At 40.3% G+C, this 20,342-nt stretch overlaps 1 protein-coding gene across 2 annotated transcripts in view; it reads right to left on the bottom strand.

Annotated features, from left to right (window-relative positions):
• Nucleotides 1-20,342, bottom strand: part of Ppp2r5e (protein phosphatase 2 regulatory subunit B'epsilon) — a 143,385-nt gene that overhangs the window by 35,159 nt on the left and 87,884 nt on the right. For both annotated transcript variants that reach the window (XM_055595537.1, XM_055595539.1), the window contains exon 4: nucleotides 6,165-6,266. In XM_055595537.1, the coding sequence (XP_055451512.1) occupies nucleotides 6,165-6,266 (102 nt within the window). The remainder of the gene's footprint in view (nucleotides 1-6,164; nucleotides 6,267-20,342) is intronic.

The raw sequence follows: 20,342 nt of genomic DNA, 5'->3' as shown, positions 1-20,342 counted from the left end.
GTCCTGAATTCCACACAAACAAAGAGATCCATCTCCTAGGCCTGACTTGGCCATCAGGCTTTCCACCTGGACTGGCAATTTGCTTTCTCTATTCTGGTCCCTTGAAAGAAGTTGTACTTAAAGCAACTTGGTGGAAACACTTCAGACACATTTAGAAATAAGCACAAATTTCTTCTGCACTTAAGAAACAAACTGTGGCGCTCGGCTCTCACCGCTTTGGCGGCGGTGCGGGGTGTGGGCCCAAGCTGCAGCTTGTAATGATTGATAATAAAAAGAACCTCATGTATTTACAGAGTCTGTTTATTCCTGGTCTTTTGGGGTTTGTGAACTGGGCAGGACATTTTGGGGGCTCGTCCTGGGACCCCAAGACTCCAGGAACCTGACCAGGAGGTTTTTATGCCAGCAAAGCAGTCTCTCATCTTCTGTGCCCAGCTGGACAGCCTCTGCTCATGATGTTACAAGACCACAGGAGCCAGGGACACTGCCTAGATTCTCACCTGTTTGACTCTGTTCCAGGATCAGCTATGAACTACAAGCTGAAATCTGGACTTCCTGGAACCTGATATGATTGCTCCCTGCCTCTTTGGGTGGATCAACTAACCAGATGCTTGTGACTGCCCCATTGCCCAGCCTTTGACTGGCATTTCAGCCTCCCTAGCCCCTGATGCCAACAGTCCAATGGTCAGAACTGAAGAAGCTCCAGAAGATGGATCTTCGCCCAAATCCCACCTAGCAGGCTGAAATGCTAAGTCAAAAGGGGCTGGCTCCCTGGCATTAGCTATTATCTTAGGCATCTGCTTAGCTGAAATGGAAACTAATATTGCAGCAACTGGGTTAAAAGCCTAGAGAGACACTAGAGAAAAAAAGGATAACAGTTCTCTTTGGCTTACTACCCCTATATCAACCCTGAAGAGACCCCTACTCATTTTGGTTTTTATCTTTGGGCCTTGTATTTTAAATTGCTTGATGGTTTTCATAAAGAAATGCTTGAGAGCAATACACTAATGGTACTCAGATCCCATTATAAAAAGGTAAATCTATAGGATACAAGGGGTCATATCTGGAAGACCCAAGGTTGGGTCTTCAAATGATCATGGGAAAGGGGGAAATGAGAGACCAAAAGATTAAAAATCAGCTATTATTAATTAAGGCCTGAACTAGGTGGGTGGAGAGGTCCAGTAATGCCCTGAGGGGAAGGACCGCCTTACTGCATTCTTTCCCCACCCACTAGAGATACAGTTGCTAGGAAATTGACCCATCCCCCTAGGGAGGGACACCAGGTCATTAATGGTCTGGGGACCTTCCTATAGCCAATCAATTAAAAATGTAGCATTTTGACCAACAGATGCTTGCCAGGCAGGAATTGCCCCTGCCTTTGGGCATGCTGGGAGGGACCAGAATCTTTAAATCACCCCACTAACCTGAGCACAGGGCGCTCAGCTCTTACCACTTCGGCAGTGGGGGGGGGGTGTGGGCCCAAGCTGCAGCTTGTAATGATTTATAATAAAAAGAACCTCATGTATTTACAAAAAAAAAAAAAAAAAAAAAAGAAAAGAAAAGAAACAAACTGCACTTTGGAGTAAAAAATATCCCTAAAGGGAAAAAATGGGGTGGGAGGATAAATTTGTATTTGAGGTCTCCTTTATGAGGACTCTGAGCAAAAAGCTAACATTCCTGGCTTCAAGTCTCACTGTAAGGCACTGAAAGCAATCCCTAATTGTAAACAGAAGTCCTGCAAAACTGTATTCTACTGGAAAGGCACATCTAATCTCAGGAAATGCATAAATAATAACCATGGCAACTGTGTCATACCAGCTTAAAAAATACCAAAAGAAGTATGAGAAAAATTAAATAATATTCATACAAGTAGAACTCTGATATTACTTGATCACACACCTTGTGGACTTAATATTCTGTTGTCTTTTTCTAAGTATCTCCAAAGTTCCACGCATAAATAGACAGATAGACAAAGGAATTGGGAATTCTGCATGCACCACATCAGTTAGCTGGACAGTAAGAATGGCCAACTACACACTAACCAATTATGTAATTTTCTGATTCTCTAATATTCTCTGACAGTCACACATTGCTTTCTTTTAACATGTGGACCAGAAGAAGAAAAATGTTGCAAATTATTGAATTCACAAAGTAAAAAGATAAAACACGATACTCTGTTTTGGTCATAAAAAGAATTGGCTGGAACAATTAAAAAGCTAACTATTAGACAGGTTTAGTGGCACACAACTCTAGCACTCAGGAAACAGGCGGGAGAATGGGCTTGGGCTACACAGTGAGGTGAAAACTAGCTCCAACTTCATAGTGAAGATGTAGACCAAACACTGGCAGCATGTGCCAAATCCTTGTGTTCATCCCTAGAACTTCAAGGACAAGAAGTCAGATAAAATACTGAACAGTGATATGTGATCATGACATTAATAATCCATCACAAAGAGAAAGCTCTAAGTTATACATTATGGTTTTGTGTGTATGATACATATATTATAAGGGTTGTACATGGAAGTAAAAGAGTCATTTCTCTGGTTCCGTCGTGAGTTCCAGGGAACAAACTTGCATTTTGAGACAGGTGCAGCAAGCACTTTCACATACGGAGCCATTTTGCCAGCCTGAAGAGATTTCTTTCTTTCTTTGTTGGTTTTCTCTGTGTAACAAGCCATGGCTGTCCTGCTTTGTACATTAGGCTGGCCTCAAACTCACAAGAGAGCTGCCTGCCTCTGCTTCCCAAGTGCTGGGAATAAAGGCGTGTGCTACCTCACCTACCCTGAAGAGATTTCTTAAACACTTCCTCGATGATCTTGTCAATTAAAGCCTTCTTGAGAAATGGAAAGGTGACTACTTTGGGTAGTAAGGTTACGCAGAGGAGACTGAGGACTCCACACAGCAGAGAATGAACTCAAGCAAGAGCTCTCCTTCGGGCCTTACCTCTCCTAGAAGGGGCCTGATGTGAGTTTACCTTCTGTTTTTGCTTTTTGTGGTTGTTTTGTCATCTTAGACAGTATCTCACAGAGCCTAACTGGCTCTGAACATATTTTAAGCTGAGGATGACTTGGAGCCTGATTGCCTGGCCTCTTTCTCCCAAGAGCTGGGATCACAGGCATGTGCCATCATGTCTGCTGTTTCTGTGACCTTTAAAAGTTTCCTGCACTTGACCTAAGCTTAGTCAGACAGATTTCCCTCAGAGCTAAGAAAGGACTGCAAGGATTATAGGCTTGAACAAGAAAGATGGCAGCACATAAAGCCAGCCCATTTTATAAATATTCTGACTTTATATCCTAAAGGCAAAAGTCTCATCACCAGTCCTCACTGTTACCACAGCTTCCTATGAGCCAGCAGCTAATATTCCTACCATAAGGGCAGTGAAGCTAGGACATGCATGGTCCACATTAGTGCAATAATTAGGAAAATAACTTGACCTTCTATTTTCTATCATTACACACACTTTTATTTGCAAGTTCTTTATGCTGAAGTCCTAATAACTTTTTAAGTTCAGGAAGATAAATTGAAATATTGTTGAATTTTAGGGGAATTTCGTGTCTAAGAGAGTGCTGAAAATGCTTTGCAAATGACAAGAATGGCCTGTACATCACTGGGATGTACATCACAAGATGTAGGACATTCTTAGAGAGATTATTTCTCTCAGACTAAATGTCAATCCAATTGGCTAGTACCAAGCATTATAAATGAGATACAGCATTTCCTTCCGTGTGTAGCCACTGATAAGCTGCCCTTGCCCCAGTAAATAACCCCTGAAACACGCTTATACAAGCAACCTTAATTCAAGTCAAACATGGGAGCAACTGCCTTAATCCCAGCATTCAGGAAGCAGAGCCAGGAAGGTCTCTGGACTACATAGTAAGATGGGAGAGGGAGGAGAGCAGAGGTAGAGGTCAGGAGTGGGGTGCCTGGCATAGAGAATGGGGGGGAGCTTTTCTGGGAGGGGGTGCTTCTGGGACCCTATAGGAGTGCCTCCATCTGAGACTTCTAGCAGTGGGGGAGGAGGTGAGAGAATATATGGATAGAGGCTGAAGAGGCCACCTTCCACAGCCAGGCAGATACCAACCCACACACAAAACCTTCCATCCAAAATTTGTCCTGCTTACAAGTAATGCAGGGATAAAGATGGAGCAGGGATTGAGGAAATGGCTAAGCAATAACTGGCCCAACTTGAGACCCACCCCACAGGAGAGTGCCAACCTGTCACTACTGATACTCTGCTGTGCTTGCAGAGAGGAGCCTGGCACAACTGCATCTGAGAGGCTTCATCCAGCAGTGGATGGAAACGATGCAGAGACCCACAGCCAGACAATAGGCGGAGCTCCGGGAATCTTGTGAAAGAGTAGGGGGCAGGATTGAAGGAGCTGCTGAAAGAATCAAGGACACCACAAGAAGACCTACAGAGTAAGCTACCCTGAACCCATGGTTGCTCACAGAGACTGGACCATCAACCAAACAGCACACATGGCTAGACTTAGGCCCCCTACACTTTCGTAGCAGATGTGCAGCTTGTTCTTCTTGGGGGTTCCCTACAATTAGAGCAGAGTGTAGGAGGGCTGTCTCTGACTCTGCTGCCTGCCTTTGGATCCCTTCCACATAGCTGGGCTGCCTCATCTGGCCTCAGGGGTAGAGGATGCGCCTGGTCCTGCTGCAACTTGACGTACCAGGGTGGGTTAGTACCCATGGCAGGTAGGGTTCCCCTTCCCTGAGATCAGAGGGTAGGGGAGTAGGGAAGGGAGGGTGAGGATGGGACAGGGAGGAGAGACGAGGGGGGCTACAATCAGGCTGTAAAGTGAATTTTTAAAAATTGAAAAGAAATTTTCAAAAAAATCAGTAGGATACAGACCTGATGAAAAGTTTCAGTGACAGAAGGAGGGAATGCAAGAGTGAGGAGGAGAAATGACCAAAGTTCATTACACTCATGCAAGAAGTTATAAAGAATATTAAAAATATAAAATGTGAAAAAATTCCACCACTCAAAAGGATTCTGATTTGTTCTTCTTTAAGTTTTGTATCACTTAGAAAATATATATGAAAAGCACAATAGGCGTACAAATCTCTTACAGTACAGATAATTCACCAGGCAATTAGAAAAAGGAAACATCTAACCTAAGAAATCAAATAGTGCTTAAACTAACGAAATTTGCCCCAACGTTGGCACCTCTAAGAGGACCACACAGTATCACAGGCTTGAGGACACATTAAAAAAACCAGTCCTACAAAGAGCCCTGTAACCAGAAAAACAACATATAATGTACCCATAGCAATCTCTCGGTGCCAAAAAAGGACAGGCCAAGTTACAAAACTTTATCAAAACTCTCAAATAAGGAAAGCATAGCTCTGGGCCTTTTCAACACACTCCTGAAACGTCAGTGTGTGAACAACCACAGATTCAAGAGTTTCTGCCAGGGGTGAAAACGGACAAGGCTAATTCCTTCTCTACCACCCCTCCTTTTCTTTCCTGTTATTTATCACTGGCCTCTGAAGACATTACAATTCAATGGCAAGATGGCTGTAGGGGGCCAACATTTCAAGTTTCTGTTTTCTCCTTTTGAGGAATGCTGGCATGAAGACAGTAAACAAAAGAATATGGAGCTAAGATGTAGATAAACTGAGGAGGGCCTGGAACTGGGAGCCCTGACACAGGCCTTCACCCCAGCTTTCGCTCTTTCTCTTTCTCACTGCAGTTTGGCTTTGCTCTTCGTGGAAACTAAGGAAATTCACTCCCTGATATTGCAAAGACAGACATATAAAGTCCCGACTTTTTACCTACTTTTAAGAACAAAGTATGTGCTCTGTGACCTAATCACACCCAGCTAATACTAATGTGAAAACAGTTCTGTTCCTATTTGGAAGTTCCCTGGGCAGGACCAAAAGGTTCTGATAAAGGAGTGAGACCTACAGGCTAGACCTGCAACACAGGGACCCAGGGGTAGGGGTGAGGGGTCATGAGAGAGTATTGCACCAAGACGCACTGTTCCCCTCTTCTGGCATGCTTATTATCAAGCATGCTAGTTATCAAGAAACACGAAAAGCATTCTTCAGCTTGCCACTATGTATTCTAATTTGGTCTCTGCCTTCAAGGAATCCCCATACTAACCAGGGAAGAATTAATAGAGTTTTCTTTTATAACATTAAAAAAGTCAAAGTACCTGTAAGTGGGGCCATGATGCCTCGAGGGTAGGTTCATCTTCTTCTGGGTCGAATTCATTGCTGTCACTAGGAGGGAGAGTTCTGAATATATTGCAAGATACCTAAAAATAAACAACAGCAATCAGCTCCAAGTACCTCTAGCAGGTGTTGTGGCAACACAGTGCTTTAGGGAATGCCACTGAACTTAATATAGAGCCTTTCTCCACAGGCTCCAGGCTGGGACCACCTCAGGGTGTGATCTGCCAGTCTCTGGACCGGACTTCCTGTCCTTGCTGACAACCCCCACCCAGCCCCTGTGACTAGGCGCATCCCACCAGAGACTGCTTGTTTACTTACCAGTCAAGAGTGTTTCTAAGAAGTCAGTATACACTAATATACAAATAACTGCTAACAGCTGCAAGCAAATCCTCCCCTTGTTCATTCATAATTTATGCATTTATTGTTGAACTCATAATGAGATCTCTGGCATTCACACGAACAAACAAACAAAAGAATCAAGAAAGAAATTTAAGAACCTTCCTAACATCCTTTAAAATAACTCCTAATCTTGCCCAAAATGGTTTACAAATTACTACGGAAGCCCAGGATGAGCTGTATCTATGTCTAAGTCTCTACAAACTCACCATTTCTTTGCCATGGCAGTATCTTAAATGCTGACTGTTAAAATGGCTACAAGGCTGGAAACTGTTGGAGGATGAAGAGGACTCAGTGTATCTCCTACTCTGTATGCTGTAAGATTGCCATCACTAAACTCTTACTTCTTAAATGCTGTTAATGCTATGCTGGGGTTTCCTCTTTCATTTCAATGCTCTTGCTCCTACTCCATACTCACCTAACCTTGTAAGCAAACACATCCTCTGATCTGAACGCCACAACTAAGAACAACAGGAAAACATATAGAAGGGGAAGAAGAAAAAGGGGACAATACCCAGAAGCCATGGAGGACTTCAGCTACAATGTGCTGCTTTGGGTTTTGTTGTCTTGTTTCACTATGTATCCCTGGCTGCCCTCAAACTCAGAGATCCACCTGCCTGCCTCTGCCTCCAGAGTACTGAGTTTAAAGTACTACTCCTGGCTATGTGCTCTAATTTGAAAAAGGAGGGGAAAAGGCTCTCAGAAATCCCATAGATGGGTGTGTTTATTCGTTCAAGCACATACCTGTATGTGTATACACTATTCTAGGCACTGAGAAAATAACAGTAAACAAAGAAGAGAAAGCCCATCCCTTCATAAAAATTCTATTTTGGTTAAAGCTGCAATATCCTCATTTCCCCGTTATGAACACTCAACTCAGATATGCAAGCTGTGAAAAAGTGATTGAATTTTATTTGAAGTGCAACAGGAAGTCATTAATGGATTGCATACAGGAAGCCACATGACTTGATTTTTCCTTCTAAATCAGTCCACTAGCTTCAGAGAGTTGAAGTAGTATGGCAACAACAGAGGCTGCTCAGACTAGGGGGTAGCAGAGAAAACAGGATGTGTGGAGAGACAGACAGACTGTCTGGTAAAAAGACTCAGAGGTCCAACTGAAGATATACTAAGGGCAGTAAGACATGTGAACCTGGCCTTGTGAACCAGACAGTTTCGACTGGAGACATATAAAAACTTGTGTGTTTAGATACTCAGTGCCGTGGAATTACTGGATCCCTTTAGAAAGGGTTTTGTGCACCCCAACATTTAGAAATGAAGTCGACCAAGAAGTGCAAATTTAAAGCAAGAGTGGAAAAACAAATTAGAGGCAGGGGTCTCTGAGCTAGAGGAGGAAACTAATAAGAAAGAGAACAATAGCAGGAAATGCTGCTGAGAGGTTGAAAAAGATGTGCCCAGAGCAGACAGGTAGCACAGAAGTGTATGCTAGCATAGTTCCAATGAAGCCCCGGGAACAAAAGCCCCTGGAACAGAAGCCCAGGAACTCAGCTGCTAGGTTACAGTTAGTATCCAGCAGAGTTACAGAGGAACCCAGGATGTCGGGGTCTCCCCAGTGTTCTAGATGGTAGGCTAATAACATTCTGAACTTTAACTCAAATAGCAGGGGGAAATACTAGGATATATTTTTTGTTATGGGTAATTTTCTCTTCTAGAAATTATGAGCTATTGTATTTAAGAAGAAACTAGTAAGTTAGAAACTAGTGACTTGGCAGGCTTGGTGGCACATCCCAGCACTCAGGGAGGTAGAGGCAGGCGGATCTCTGTGAGTTCCAAGGCCAGTCTGGTCTACAAAGTCCAGGACAGCCAAGGGTTTCTACACAGAGAAACACTGTCTTGAAAAAGAAAAAAAGAAAAAGAACTAGTGACTTTTTAGATACCTTATATATCTAGACTCTCTTCAATTAGCCAACCATATTCCAATTTAAAAGGTCCTTTCCTTTACCCAACTTGAATCATTGCAAGAGTTTTTCTTTTTTCCAAAATCACATTTTCATCTAAACTAAGTCCTTATGTTTAATATGCTTGGGGAGAGTGCGGGGGAAGAAGCTTTACAACTTTATTTACCACTCATCAGTTCTCATCTGTGCTGACTCAATTTTTTTCTCTCTAACACTCAAGTTAGGAAAGAGAAGAAAACTATTCTACACAATACCTGAGTAGACACTGGAACTTGTACGTAGTCTGGGACATGGCAACTCCCTTACAAGGCCCATCACTTGCTGCTGCAGCCATCTGTTTTTTGCGCACTCTCTCTCTCCCCCCAGTCATAAGAACTAAAAAAGTGTACTACACTTGTGTTCCTAAGACCTACAAGGAACTCAACAGGCAAAAAATATATATATATAAAATTATAGGATATGTTTCTACTTTAACCAAATTTCAATTTAAGTTTTCCAGGTGATTTAAATACATGCAGATTATTTAGAAGAACATTAATGACTGCACATTGTTCAAAGTCTCTGGTTTGGTCAAAGTTGCATTTTCTGCTACCACATTAAAAAAAAAAAGTTATACAGTAATTTCTTCAATGTTTATTGGTTTACTTCTACATTTTCTCCAGAGGAGTTAGGTGGTCTGAATAAATAGCTTTTCAGCAAAGGGAAAGAGTAGCTGTGACTGGCCAGGCCTTTGGCCCAAGGTGGAATTCAGTATGTATTTACAAGATGCCATGGATTCTAAGAAACCAATCTAAGAGGAGGCTGAAAGGGCTTCATAAAGCTTTCATCTGTAACATTCTGTTCAGTTAATGAGAAACATATATCAATTCTGCGGACAGTGTGAAACTCTAAATACTATGGCTATAGGAAAACACGAAAATGAAAAAAAAAAAACAGTTTCTAATAAGGATTTAATGCTTACTAACTGCACCACTGTAGCTACAGGAATGAAAACAGGTAATGAAAATACTGCCATCAAGAGAGTTGAAAAGCAAAACCTGAAACGAATTCAGGACTATATAAGTGGACAGTTTAAGTACACAGTTGAGATCCACAACTACTGAACCTCAAGTCAACTCATTCCTGGGTGGGGAGCAGAGGTCGGGGGTTGGTCTGGTGCTATGTATTCTAATGTTAATTATTTTGCTCCCTGGGGTCTGCTTACTGTCTTTTACAAGCTGACACTCACACATCCAAAATGATGCTTCTAATCCTTGCCTCCGAATTATCCCTGATTGGCAGAATAAATGAGAATAAACCTGGGTAGGACAGAAGAGAAGTAGGCGGAGCCAAAGTTCAAGGGCTTGGAGAGAGGGATCACAAGAAGGGAAGTAACCCATTTTCCACAACAGGTCACCTTTAAATCACTTGATTTATCTGCAAGTCTGTATGTGGGGACTTTTTCCCAATGTGGGGAAAGGACACCTGATATCCCCCACCCAAAAACCGAGAAAGTCCCCTACTCCAGATCCTAAACTTGCTGCCATGAAAGCACTCATCACCCTGGCAGTGACTGGCTTACAGTCCAGCTGACAGTTGCCGCATGTGTGCACAAGTAGATCATGACCACCAGAGACCACCAGGATCATGCTCAACCACAGAGCAGTTCTATAATGAGTATGTGCCTAAATAAAAGTGAATTTATGCATTTAAAACGCTGAAAACAAACTCTCTCCATATTAAAATATAGGAGGCACTAGAAGCATTAGTAAGCCCTCTATTTTATTAATTCAGAAATAAATTATCAAAAATGAACAACAAACTTTCAATATATATGCTGAAATATGAGCACTTGCTCTTGAAGAGGAACGAGGTCTGAGTCCAGGCACCAACACAGCGGCTCACAGCCATCCATCACTCCAATTCTATGAGTTCTAACACCCTCTTCTGGCCTTTGCAGGCATCGCCTATGCATGCAGTGCACATACATGTAGGCAGGCAAAACACTCATATAAAATAAAATAAGCAAATCGAAGTACACCAGGCTTTCTCAGCTATTTTAACTTCTGCTGTTATGAAGGAAAGTTATAAGATATGTCTTTAAAGAAATCTAACTCATTTTTATCCCAAAGACATAATAAATACTGAATACTGTCATACAACTATACAGGCTTGAAAACACTGGCCTGACCTTTAACCTCCAAAGAGTAGCCATAAAGACAGGAAAGGAACCAAAGCTAAGGAAAGGAAGGAAGCAACCCTCTGAAAGGGAGTAAAAACAAGGATTAAACAGCAGAGCTTGGGAAATCTGAACCTGAGCAGTTCTTACCCAGACTCTTCCCTTTATACTTTATAGCACAGAAACTGAGTGAACTGAGTACGGAGGTCTGCAAGGTAACAACCAAGAGTCCAGAGCACATCGTAGTTATTATTATTCCTTCCCTGATACTCTCCCCTCCCCACTCACAGACCACCCTGGAGACCAATGGTGGGCCTGGCTTATTCCTTTCCCTTCCTCTATTACATTTTCTCACTTTCATTAGTCTCATTTTCTCATCTCACCTGCCCATCATCTAGCTCCTTCTTGGGTTTCTGGCCTATCAGTAACACTCCAAAGCAATCACAGGCACCAGCATCCCTGCCTGAAGTCCCCACTCTTGGCTCAGGTCCTTTGCGTCAAGCATTTTCAAGCCTCTCCACTCTAATGCTGCTTTCCTTAAATCCCTTGTTTGCTCTCCTGCTCACATGCTGAGCCCCTCAAGGACTCCTTACCAGGTTCTGATAGCCTGGCACCTAATAAATAGAAATAACTAGACTTGACAAACAGAAACAGAGCATTTAGCTAAACCTAAATTTCATATAAAGAAGACAATTTTAAGTCAACTCCATGTAATATTTGGGACAATCTTGTTTTAAAAAAATTTTTTTACCTGAAATTCAAATTTAACTAGGTGCTCTGTATTAGTAGTTACTAAATCTAAAAAACCTAAAATTAAACTGATGCTAGTAACAGCCAGGGAACTGCCACAGGCGAGGCCTCAGACCTAAGGACTGCAATAAGGGCTGGTCTACTTAGTTCTGAAACTTAGGCTACTGCTAACCACTGTGAGTCAAGTAAATGTCAATGTCATAGCCAAGTGCAAGAGAGAAGACTATAAAATTCCCATTTATGGCCTGATAAGAAATGAAGACATTTCTTAGCATTTTTAATCAATTTTTGATTAAATAATTTATTAGTTTGGAGTCTATAATAGCAAAATACGACTGTTACTGTTTACAGCTATTCAAATTATTGGGCCACCCATCCTCACTGTCCCCACCCTTTTATCACCATAGAAACCTCTAATTTTACTACATGATTTTGGTTGATACTTTCTTATTTTTGTGTCTTGCACATTACAAAGAACATTGTGGCTGGCAGGAAGTAACTACTCCCTAAGCATTCACCAAGATGAATACAGAACAAGACGGAAGGGAAGGACACTGCATACTAACAGTTAATGTTTTTAAAAGAATGAATATTTTGATTTCTTTTAGTTACCTATCTGTTGGCACCATTAGTATTTATGGTTCTGATAAACTAGGCAGGTGATGTGATCTGGAGACCTCCCTGTTATCATATTACAATATACTGACCTAAATCTGTGTTCTATAATGTGTTTCCTATATAGCTAAGTACCATTGGTACTAAATAAAAGCAAATGGTTTTATTTATCTCAAAAACATTCTTCTCCCTTTAATCTGTAAGGCTATCATTTCAAAAAAACTATGCAAACTCAAGCATATCAACTGTAAAAGTAAAAATAATGCCATGAGGCATAAAGTGAATTCCTGAGATTACATCTAAAAAAAATAATTTCAAACAGATTTTAAAACCATGCAAATGGTGTCATCTAGAGAGTAACCACACAATTAAGAGGTGTTACTATTTCTCTTGACACTATTCACAGTAAGACCCACACAAGTAACAATTTCAATATCCTTGGGTTTTTTTCACCTAGCGTGTTCACTTACTTGATTATCCAATAATCTAACATTTGTTGAAAAGCCACTAAGAGAGTTATTTAGTCAAGCATTCACAATCCAAGGGAGAAGCCAGCAAATACAACATTGAAGCTAAACTAACATATTATTCTCTATAACCCTGTATCAACAATGACGAACCCAAATAAATACAGTAATAATGTATCTAGAAAGAAGATGGGAAAATCTTTTTCAAGACAGGGTTTCTCTGTGTAGCCCTGGCTGTCCTGAAACTGATTCTGTAGATCAGGCTGGCCTCAAACTCACAGAGACCTGCCTCTGCCTTCTAAGTGCTGGGATTAAAGGCATGCACAACTGCCCCCAGGCAGAAAATGAGAAAATCTTTTAAGTTTATCAGCATTTCCCATAGATGTTATTTTATAAAGCAATTTCATCAGAGGCAAAAAAAAAAAAAGAGAGAGAGAGAGAATATAAACATGACTTAAGTCTCTAAATCAGATTTACCTGAACGAATAAAACTATTTCCAAACATACTAACACTTATACTAATGTTGAACTAAGAACTAAAATTCTAATGAATTTTCTAACATTAAAATAATAAATATATACATATTTAAATATATTTACACAAAAATATATAAAAATAAAGTGTCAAGTTACTTATAGTAACACCAAATTTAAGAATCAGTAAAAAAAACCTTTTATTTCTTCCCTTTTAATTGATTATGGATAAATAATAAAAAGAACAAAAATCCCAAAGCATATGATGATACTGTTCAAAAAATTATCATAAACAGATAAAGATTATAATATCAATGTTAAGTAATATTATCAATATACTTTTAATTTTCAAGACAAGAATTTTAGGAAGTTACCCTGCACCAACAGGACCTGCTAAACAAGTCAAATGATCTCTACCATGCCCTTGTTTATCCCGAATACAAGTCTCACCAGCACAGAGGAAAGCAGAATCACTGTGATGTGGGTGTGGTCACATCCCAATTTTTACCACAAAACTACATTTGTGCACAACATTCTATGGCTCTGAGGAAACCGTCACTAAGAACATGGCATGGCTTATGTGACAACAAGACATGCATTCACAAGAACTGTGAGATCTTTTACAGTATCCACAAATCTTTAAGTGGACTAAAAAGGCAGCTTCTAAATATCACAGTCTTGTGGCACATTCATCATCATACTTCACATCTAGATTATAGGCTTTCTAGGTCACAGTACTACTCTGCCATTCCTTCTGAAGAAGCAGAAAGAGCATCCTATAATGATTAAAACAAAAACAAAAAAAAAACCTCAAGAGGCAATTATTGAAAGAAAATAAAAATTTTGAAAACTTTAAAAATATTTCCTGATCAGAAAATTTTAATATATAGACATTTTCAAAAAAAAAAAGTATGAAAGAGATAAAAACAAAACAAAAACAAACAAATAACACAGGCAAGTTTTCTTTTCCTAGCTTGCAAAGAAGAAACCATTTTTACTTATATTTCTGTTGCCAACTGTTTCATTTTGCCAAGTATCTAGAACATATATAGCCTGGACTACAATGAGAACCTATCTTCAAAATAGTAGTTTTCAAAGGTTATTTCTGACTATATTGGATATATAAGCTGTACATATTTATACAAAATTTAAAAAGAAATAAAAATATGTTTTCCTTGCTACTGTTTCTTCTGGAAATGTTTAGTTGATAATTGTTATGGTGAATTATTGCAATTAGATCAAGCATATGACTGATTATTTCTGCAAATATTTAGACCCTTTATATTCTGGATTTCAGAAAGAGAAAGCCCTGCCATTTACAAAGAAAAAAGAACCTGCCTTGGAAGATCGAGAACAGAAAACCAAAAACTCAGAATACATATCATATGTAAGTACAAAGGTAGTTCTGAAAAACATATCAACAGTTCATTATAAAAGACCAACAGGAGAAGCTGAGTGAAGGCAACAACTGTTTTTGCTCCACTGGCCTTGACCTGTTACATGCTAATTAGAAAACAGAGAAGACCCTAAGACAGGAAAAGAGATGAGATTAGAAGGAAAAGAAAGAAAAGGTGACATTTAGGCATGACCTTGTCCATGTGCAGTCATTTTCAATGCCACCTAGTATATCAAAGTTCATAGAAGAAGTATTCATATAGCAGAAATGAAAACAGCCCAAGTGTTCATTCAATAGTTAAAAAAAAAAAAAAATCTGCTATCTAGCACAGAGTGAAGAGACATTTGGACTAGAGTATACACAGTGAAAAAAAAAGTTACAACAAATGTAATAAAGAAATACACCCATGAAACTGAAAAATCTACAGCTATTCTTAAAAACTCAGATAAAAACTTAGAAGCATGTAATGTTTACATTGAGAGAAAGCTGACCACCAATGCATGCATATGTATGCATGTGTGTGTGTGTGTATATACACACACTTACATAGAGAAATAAAAGTGCAGACATGCATTTGTATTATTTGATACCATTTAGATAAAATTGGAAACTATGTAAGACCAAATAGTGGTGTAATTAACAGAACCATACCTGTGTCTAACCCCCTCTGTACCACATATAGTCTTACTTTAAATGGGGCCTCTGAGGAGACAGTGGGTTTATCTGGAGTGAGAGACTGACTGAGCTGATTCCTCTCCACCATTACCCCAATACCTCCAGGAATTCCCCCTTTGGATCTTTTCTCTTTCGCTGGCTGATGCTCCAGAGAACAAGGCAATCTGGAAGCTGGGGAAGATGCATGGGGATCTTCTTATTCAAGTAGCGCCTGGAAGATACTCACTTCTTTCGGCACTGCCTGGTCACCAAGTAATAGTTCTCTCTAGTTCTAGCATCTCTAGGGAGAGAACCCTGTTTTGGGGGAAAATCACTTCACTACCTGGTTTAGACAGAGTGAGGGAGAACCAGGAATTATTTCTCTTTATATAAACTTTGCTCCAAAAGCACCTGGTTTTGTCCGCAGACGTCCTTTCTTCGAGATGCACTTGTGCAGCCTCCATGTGTGGGGCGTGAATCATTTCCAGGACACCTTTGCCGTGGCTTTAGACCCACCTTTCTCTGATCAATCAAGGAGTGAAAGCAACTTCATTGGCTATCCAACTTCCACAAGGCTGACGCTGTGATCTCTCCCCATTTTCCATGTTCTCACACATCTTATTTTCACAAATTTAGTGAGATCTTAAGTGGTAAAAGAAATAAACATATGCACATGTTCGATGTATTTCCTAAAGAATCAGCAATTCATTTCCTATTAAATTATTTCTTCCATCATCTAATAACTTCTGCTAATTCAGTAATTTCTTATACGAAACAGCAAGAAAACCAAATGACCGCTGCTTTCACCTTGGCCAAAACAAAATGAGAGACCCACATAAGCCTCCGGCCTCACAAGTGCATTGGTCTCAGTGAGAAACAAAGTAGAACACTAAAGCACATTCAGGACCTAGAGATGAACACAGAATTCAAATGAATGGATCCAAGTCACCCTTTCATAATGAAGGCGAACACATATCTTGGGGGGAAAAGTCAGCACCAGAATTCAAGGTACAGAAGGCTTCATCCTCAGTAAGCTGTTTTCAGTTTTCGGTCACCAATTCCACCTTGGCCTGTGGATATCCTTAATTACTCCATTTCCAGTCCAGAAAAGCTCTGACATCATTTCAAACAGGGCCTGCTCAGACCCAAACTGCTTCGCTGGCCTCCACTTACACTGGGAGGAGACTGGCCCTACTTTCCTACTCTTCCCAATGGTCTGCTATTCTTCTGGCCCTTTGGCAGTGTCCCTGGTTTCATACAATTATTACATTCTTCAAACTTTCACTGCCTACAATGTTATGTTTAAATTTGAGATTTTAAAAGGAGAAGTAAAGACTGAGGTGAAATTGACATTAAAAAAATGTGCTGACTACTCAAATTTAAATAATTTTATGTGACGAACATAAACAAATAAATAAAGGAATAAATTTTTCATAGGTATTCTTCATTTCCTTTCTATCTACAACCTCCTGACAAGAACTCAACTAGTAGCCATCATGGGCTAAACTGCTTGCCTCATTCTCCCCAGAAGAGCAAAGACCTTCGCAGAGACTGGGAAAGGAAAAGAACATATATCTACTTCACATACTAGTCAAGATCACCCACGACCTCTTGCCCACTGTCTCCTGCCCACATTTGTCTTCCTAGCATGCTACAATCTCTCTCTGGATTCTACAGCCACCCCTGACTCTCCTATTACCCACAAGTCCAACCATGAATCCTCTACTGCAGTCAGCTTCTTTTTCAAGATTAAACGTTGTTCAAAACACAGGGCATCTTTTTACCTGATGAAATGGTTACAGAGATGTTGAATTAATTATCTAGACTGTGATCCCCAAACAAAACATCACAGGAAGATTCAACTTTACACAGAGATGACTATATTGCATTCTCTCCAAAATTGGAAATGTAGCAGTGAATCCAAGGTGAAGATTGTTGATATTAAATCTTAGAATCCAAAAATAGAGGTGTAAACACCGCAGCAGTCAGTGCTCACTCTATATAAACACAGCACAGACCCTTGTACTACTGGCGTCTGCAGGCAAGTCTGACCCCAGTTTGCCACCCCACCCCCTTGGCGAGCCAGGAGACAGATTTGCTCAACCTGGAGAATTGGTGATTTCTGAGAGCCAAAACCTACAAACTGATAAAACAATAAAACGTACCTTTAACAGGAGGCTTTTTTGAAACCATAAATGTTGAACAACTGCTTTGAACTCTAAGATTCAAAATCAGCTGACACCAGGAGAAAATTCTGGAGTTTTAAAAGTAAGACTCTGAAATTTGGAATTTTAAAAGAAAGCACATACTATTCTGGATAGTGTTTCTAGCCATGGCATCTGTTCCCAGTTGAAAATACTATGCTCTGCTAGAGAGATGGCTCAGTGGCTGCTCTCCAGATCACCTGGGTTCAACTCCCAGCACTCACATGGTGTTTCATAAATATCTGTAACTCCAGTTCCAGAGACTTCAATGGCCTCTGTAGGCACTGCATGCATGTGTTAGCAGACATACACGTCCAGATAAAGTAAAATAAAAAAGTAGAAAGGAAAAAAGGGAGGGGGGTAAAGGAGAGAGGGAAGGAGGAAAGAAGGAGAAACAAAACCACTAATGCTAACAAACACTACTAAAACTGTTGCCATCTCTTCCTCTATGTCTGTGTGTCTGTTTTGTGGTCTCTGTGACCGTTCATGAGTAAAACAATGTCCTAAACTAGCTTAGGGGTCATGAATACACACCTGACGAAAATTTGACCCTCAGAAACCGCCTGTAGATAACAGTCCTCCTTCTCCTAGCACTACCGCCCACAACAGACTAAGTAGAACCGACACTGGCTTCACCACTAGGGGTACAGGAGATGTGGTTATCAGGAGATGTGGCTATATCAGGAGATGTGGATATCAGCTCTGCTGACTGAAAACCCAGAGAAGGTTCTAGGTGTTAAGTGCTGGCTCACATATCATTTCAACATCACTACCTTAGGGATTTTTTTATTCCCTACTCTGTTATTAAGAGCACCACAAGCCAGGCAGTGGTGGGGCATACCTTTAATCCCAGCGCTTGGGAGACAGAAACAGGCGGATCTCTTGAGTTCATGGTCAGCCTGGTCTACATAGTGAGTTTCAGGATAGCCAAAGCTATACAGAGAAACCCTGTTTCGAAAAACTAAAAGAATAAAAAAAAAAAAAAAAAAAAAAAAAAAGGAGCCCCAAAAAAAAAAAAAAAAAAGTTTTTAAATCTTTATTTCCCAGCACCTCTATCATGTAATCTTAATATAAACTTTTTTTTTCTTTTTTTTTGGAGGAAAACACCAAAGGCCATCAAAAGGAAGTACCTGTGTTAGTCTAAACAGTGTTCTCTACCTTGTCCTCCTACAGGGCTCAACTTCTGCACAGAGCGCAATTCACAATATTTCAAATTTGTTTTTTAATAAAATCTTTTGTTACCTATAATTCCAAGGACCCAAAAATACTTTCTCCACTATGGCTTGTTCAGCCATTTCATTAAAATGTCTACTTGCTCTCCAACTTATCAAATAATCATAGCCAGTCCGATTTTCACTCATAAGCATCTTTCTTGTATGTGTCATCCCCCATGCTCATAGCTGTTCTCTGTGCCAGAACACATCCTGTTTTCTCAGCTCCGTTGCTCAAGAACTCTGGTGAACACTGTAATTGTGCTTTCACTCTAAAGTCCCTTATCTTCTTGCCACACTGCAGGGGAACCTCAGAAGTGACTGGACAGCACATTTCATCTTGTTTTCATTTATAAATCAGGTTTGGCTTCAAATATTGGCAAGTAGCCAGCTACCTCCTGGAAATGACCTGCTCATTGGTTTCCTACCAAATTCTTGCCTTAGGCATTACCATCTCTGAGAATTCCACACCAGAGGACACTAGTTTTCTCTGCTTTTTCCTGCCAATCAGCTATGGTACTAGCAGCTTTCTTCTTGGACACTCAATCCTCCTCTCCTCTTCTCTTCTCCCTTCCACCCATCTCTCCGCAATAACTACACTGTACGAATGCCAAGAACCAGAAGATACTCTTTGTTTAAGACCCTCCTATGCATGCTGCAATTTCACATCTTCTTGGTGCATTTTCAAGAAGCATGGCTATACCTGTAAACTGGATGTTCACTTTCAAGGTTAAACTCAAAAGTTAGGGAGAAAGAGACCGTGCACACAGTACTCTTAGTCTGCACAGCTCTGCTGCCAGTTCTTCAAGGGAGGACAGGCACACAGAGAAGAATTCTCAATGAAGTGGGAGGATGTTGTTAGATATCAGTGACTGAGAAGCCACACTTCTCAAAGAATATTAAGTTGACCAAAACCCTAAACAACCTTAATGTAAAGCAGTTAGCAGGGCTACAGCTTGAAAATTACACAAATAGTTATTTCCTAATTAAAACTTTCTTTTAAAAGAAAATTAAAATTAATTACAGTTAAAACCCCTCTCAAATTCCTTATGAATTCCTAAGGGACAATATATTGTTAAGAGAGAAGGTCTATGAATACACAATTATATCAAGGAAAATTATTTAGGTGGCTTAGAGGGGATCTGGAAGAGAGAGTAAGAAGTGAATATGAACAAGACATAGTTAACTATGCATGAAATTTTCAAAAAAAAAATGAATAAAAGCTTTTCCTGTTAAAAAGTGAACACTCAGCCCCTTAATCCACATACCGGCCTTATCAGAAGCAACCAGAGATATAAGAAAGGACTTCAAATCTTTAGATTCAGAGCTGGAAAGACAGCTCAGTGGTTAAAAGCATTGGCTACTTCATCTTCAAGGGGTCCTGAGTTCTATTCCTAGCATTCATATGGTAGCTCACAATGGCCTATGACTACAGTCCCCTGAGATCCAATGTCCTCTTCTGGTGTGCACACATGCAAACAAAATACCCATATACATAAAATAAATAAATCTTTTAAAAAATAAGTATCTCTAGATTTAGAAAAGTTCAAGTGGCCAGGCATGGTGGTGCATGTCTTTAATCCTAGCACTCAGGAGGAAGAGAAAGGTGGCTCTGTGTGTTCAAGGTCAGCCTGATCTACAAAATGAGTTCCAGGACAACCAGAGCTGCAAAGAGAAACTCTGTCTCAAAAAAAAAAAAAAAAAAAAAAAAAAGAAAGAAAAAAAACAAGGGAAAGAAGGGAGGGAGGGAGGGAAGGAAGGAGGAAAGGAAGGAAAGAAGGAAGGAGAGAAGGAGGAAAGGAGGGAGGAAAGGAAGGAAGGAAGAAAAAAGGAAGGAGGGAAGAAAGAAAGAAGGGAAAAAGGGAGGGAGGGAAGGAAGGAAGGAAGGAAAAAGGTAGGAGGGAAGGAAGAAAGGAAG

The sequence above is a fragment of the Psammomys obesus genome, unplaced genomic scaffold (assembly GCF_907164565.1).
Source record: "Psammomys obesus unplaced genomic scaffold, mPsaObe1.curated_primary_1811, whole genome shotgun sequence".
Taxonomy (NCBI): Eukaryota; Metazoa; Chordata; class Mammalia; order Rodentia; family Muridae; genus Psammomys; species Psammomys obesus.
Note: the sequence above shows the minus strand (reverse complement) of the source record. Positions and strands in the feature narration are given on the sequence as shown.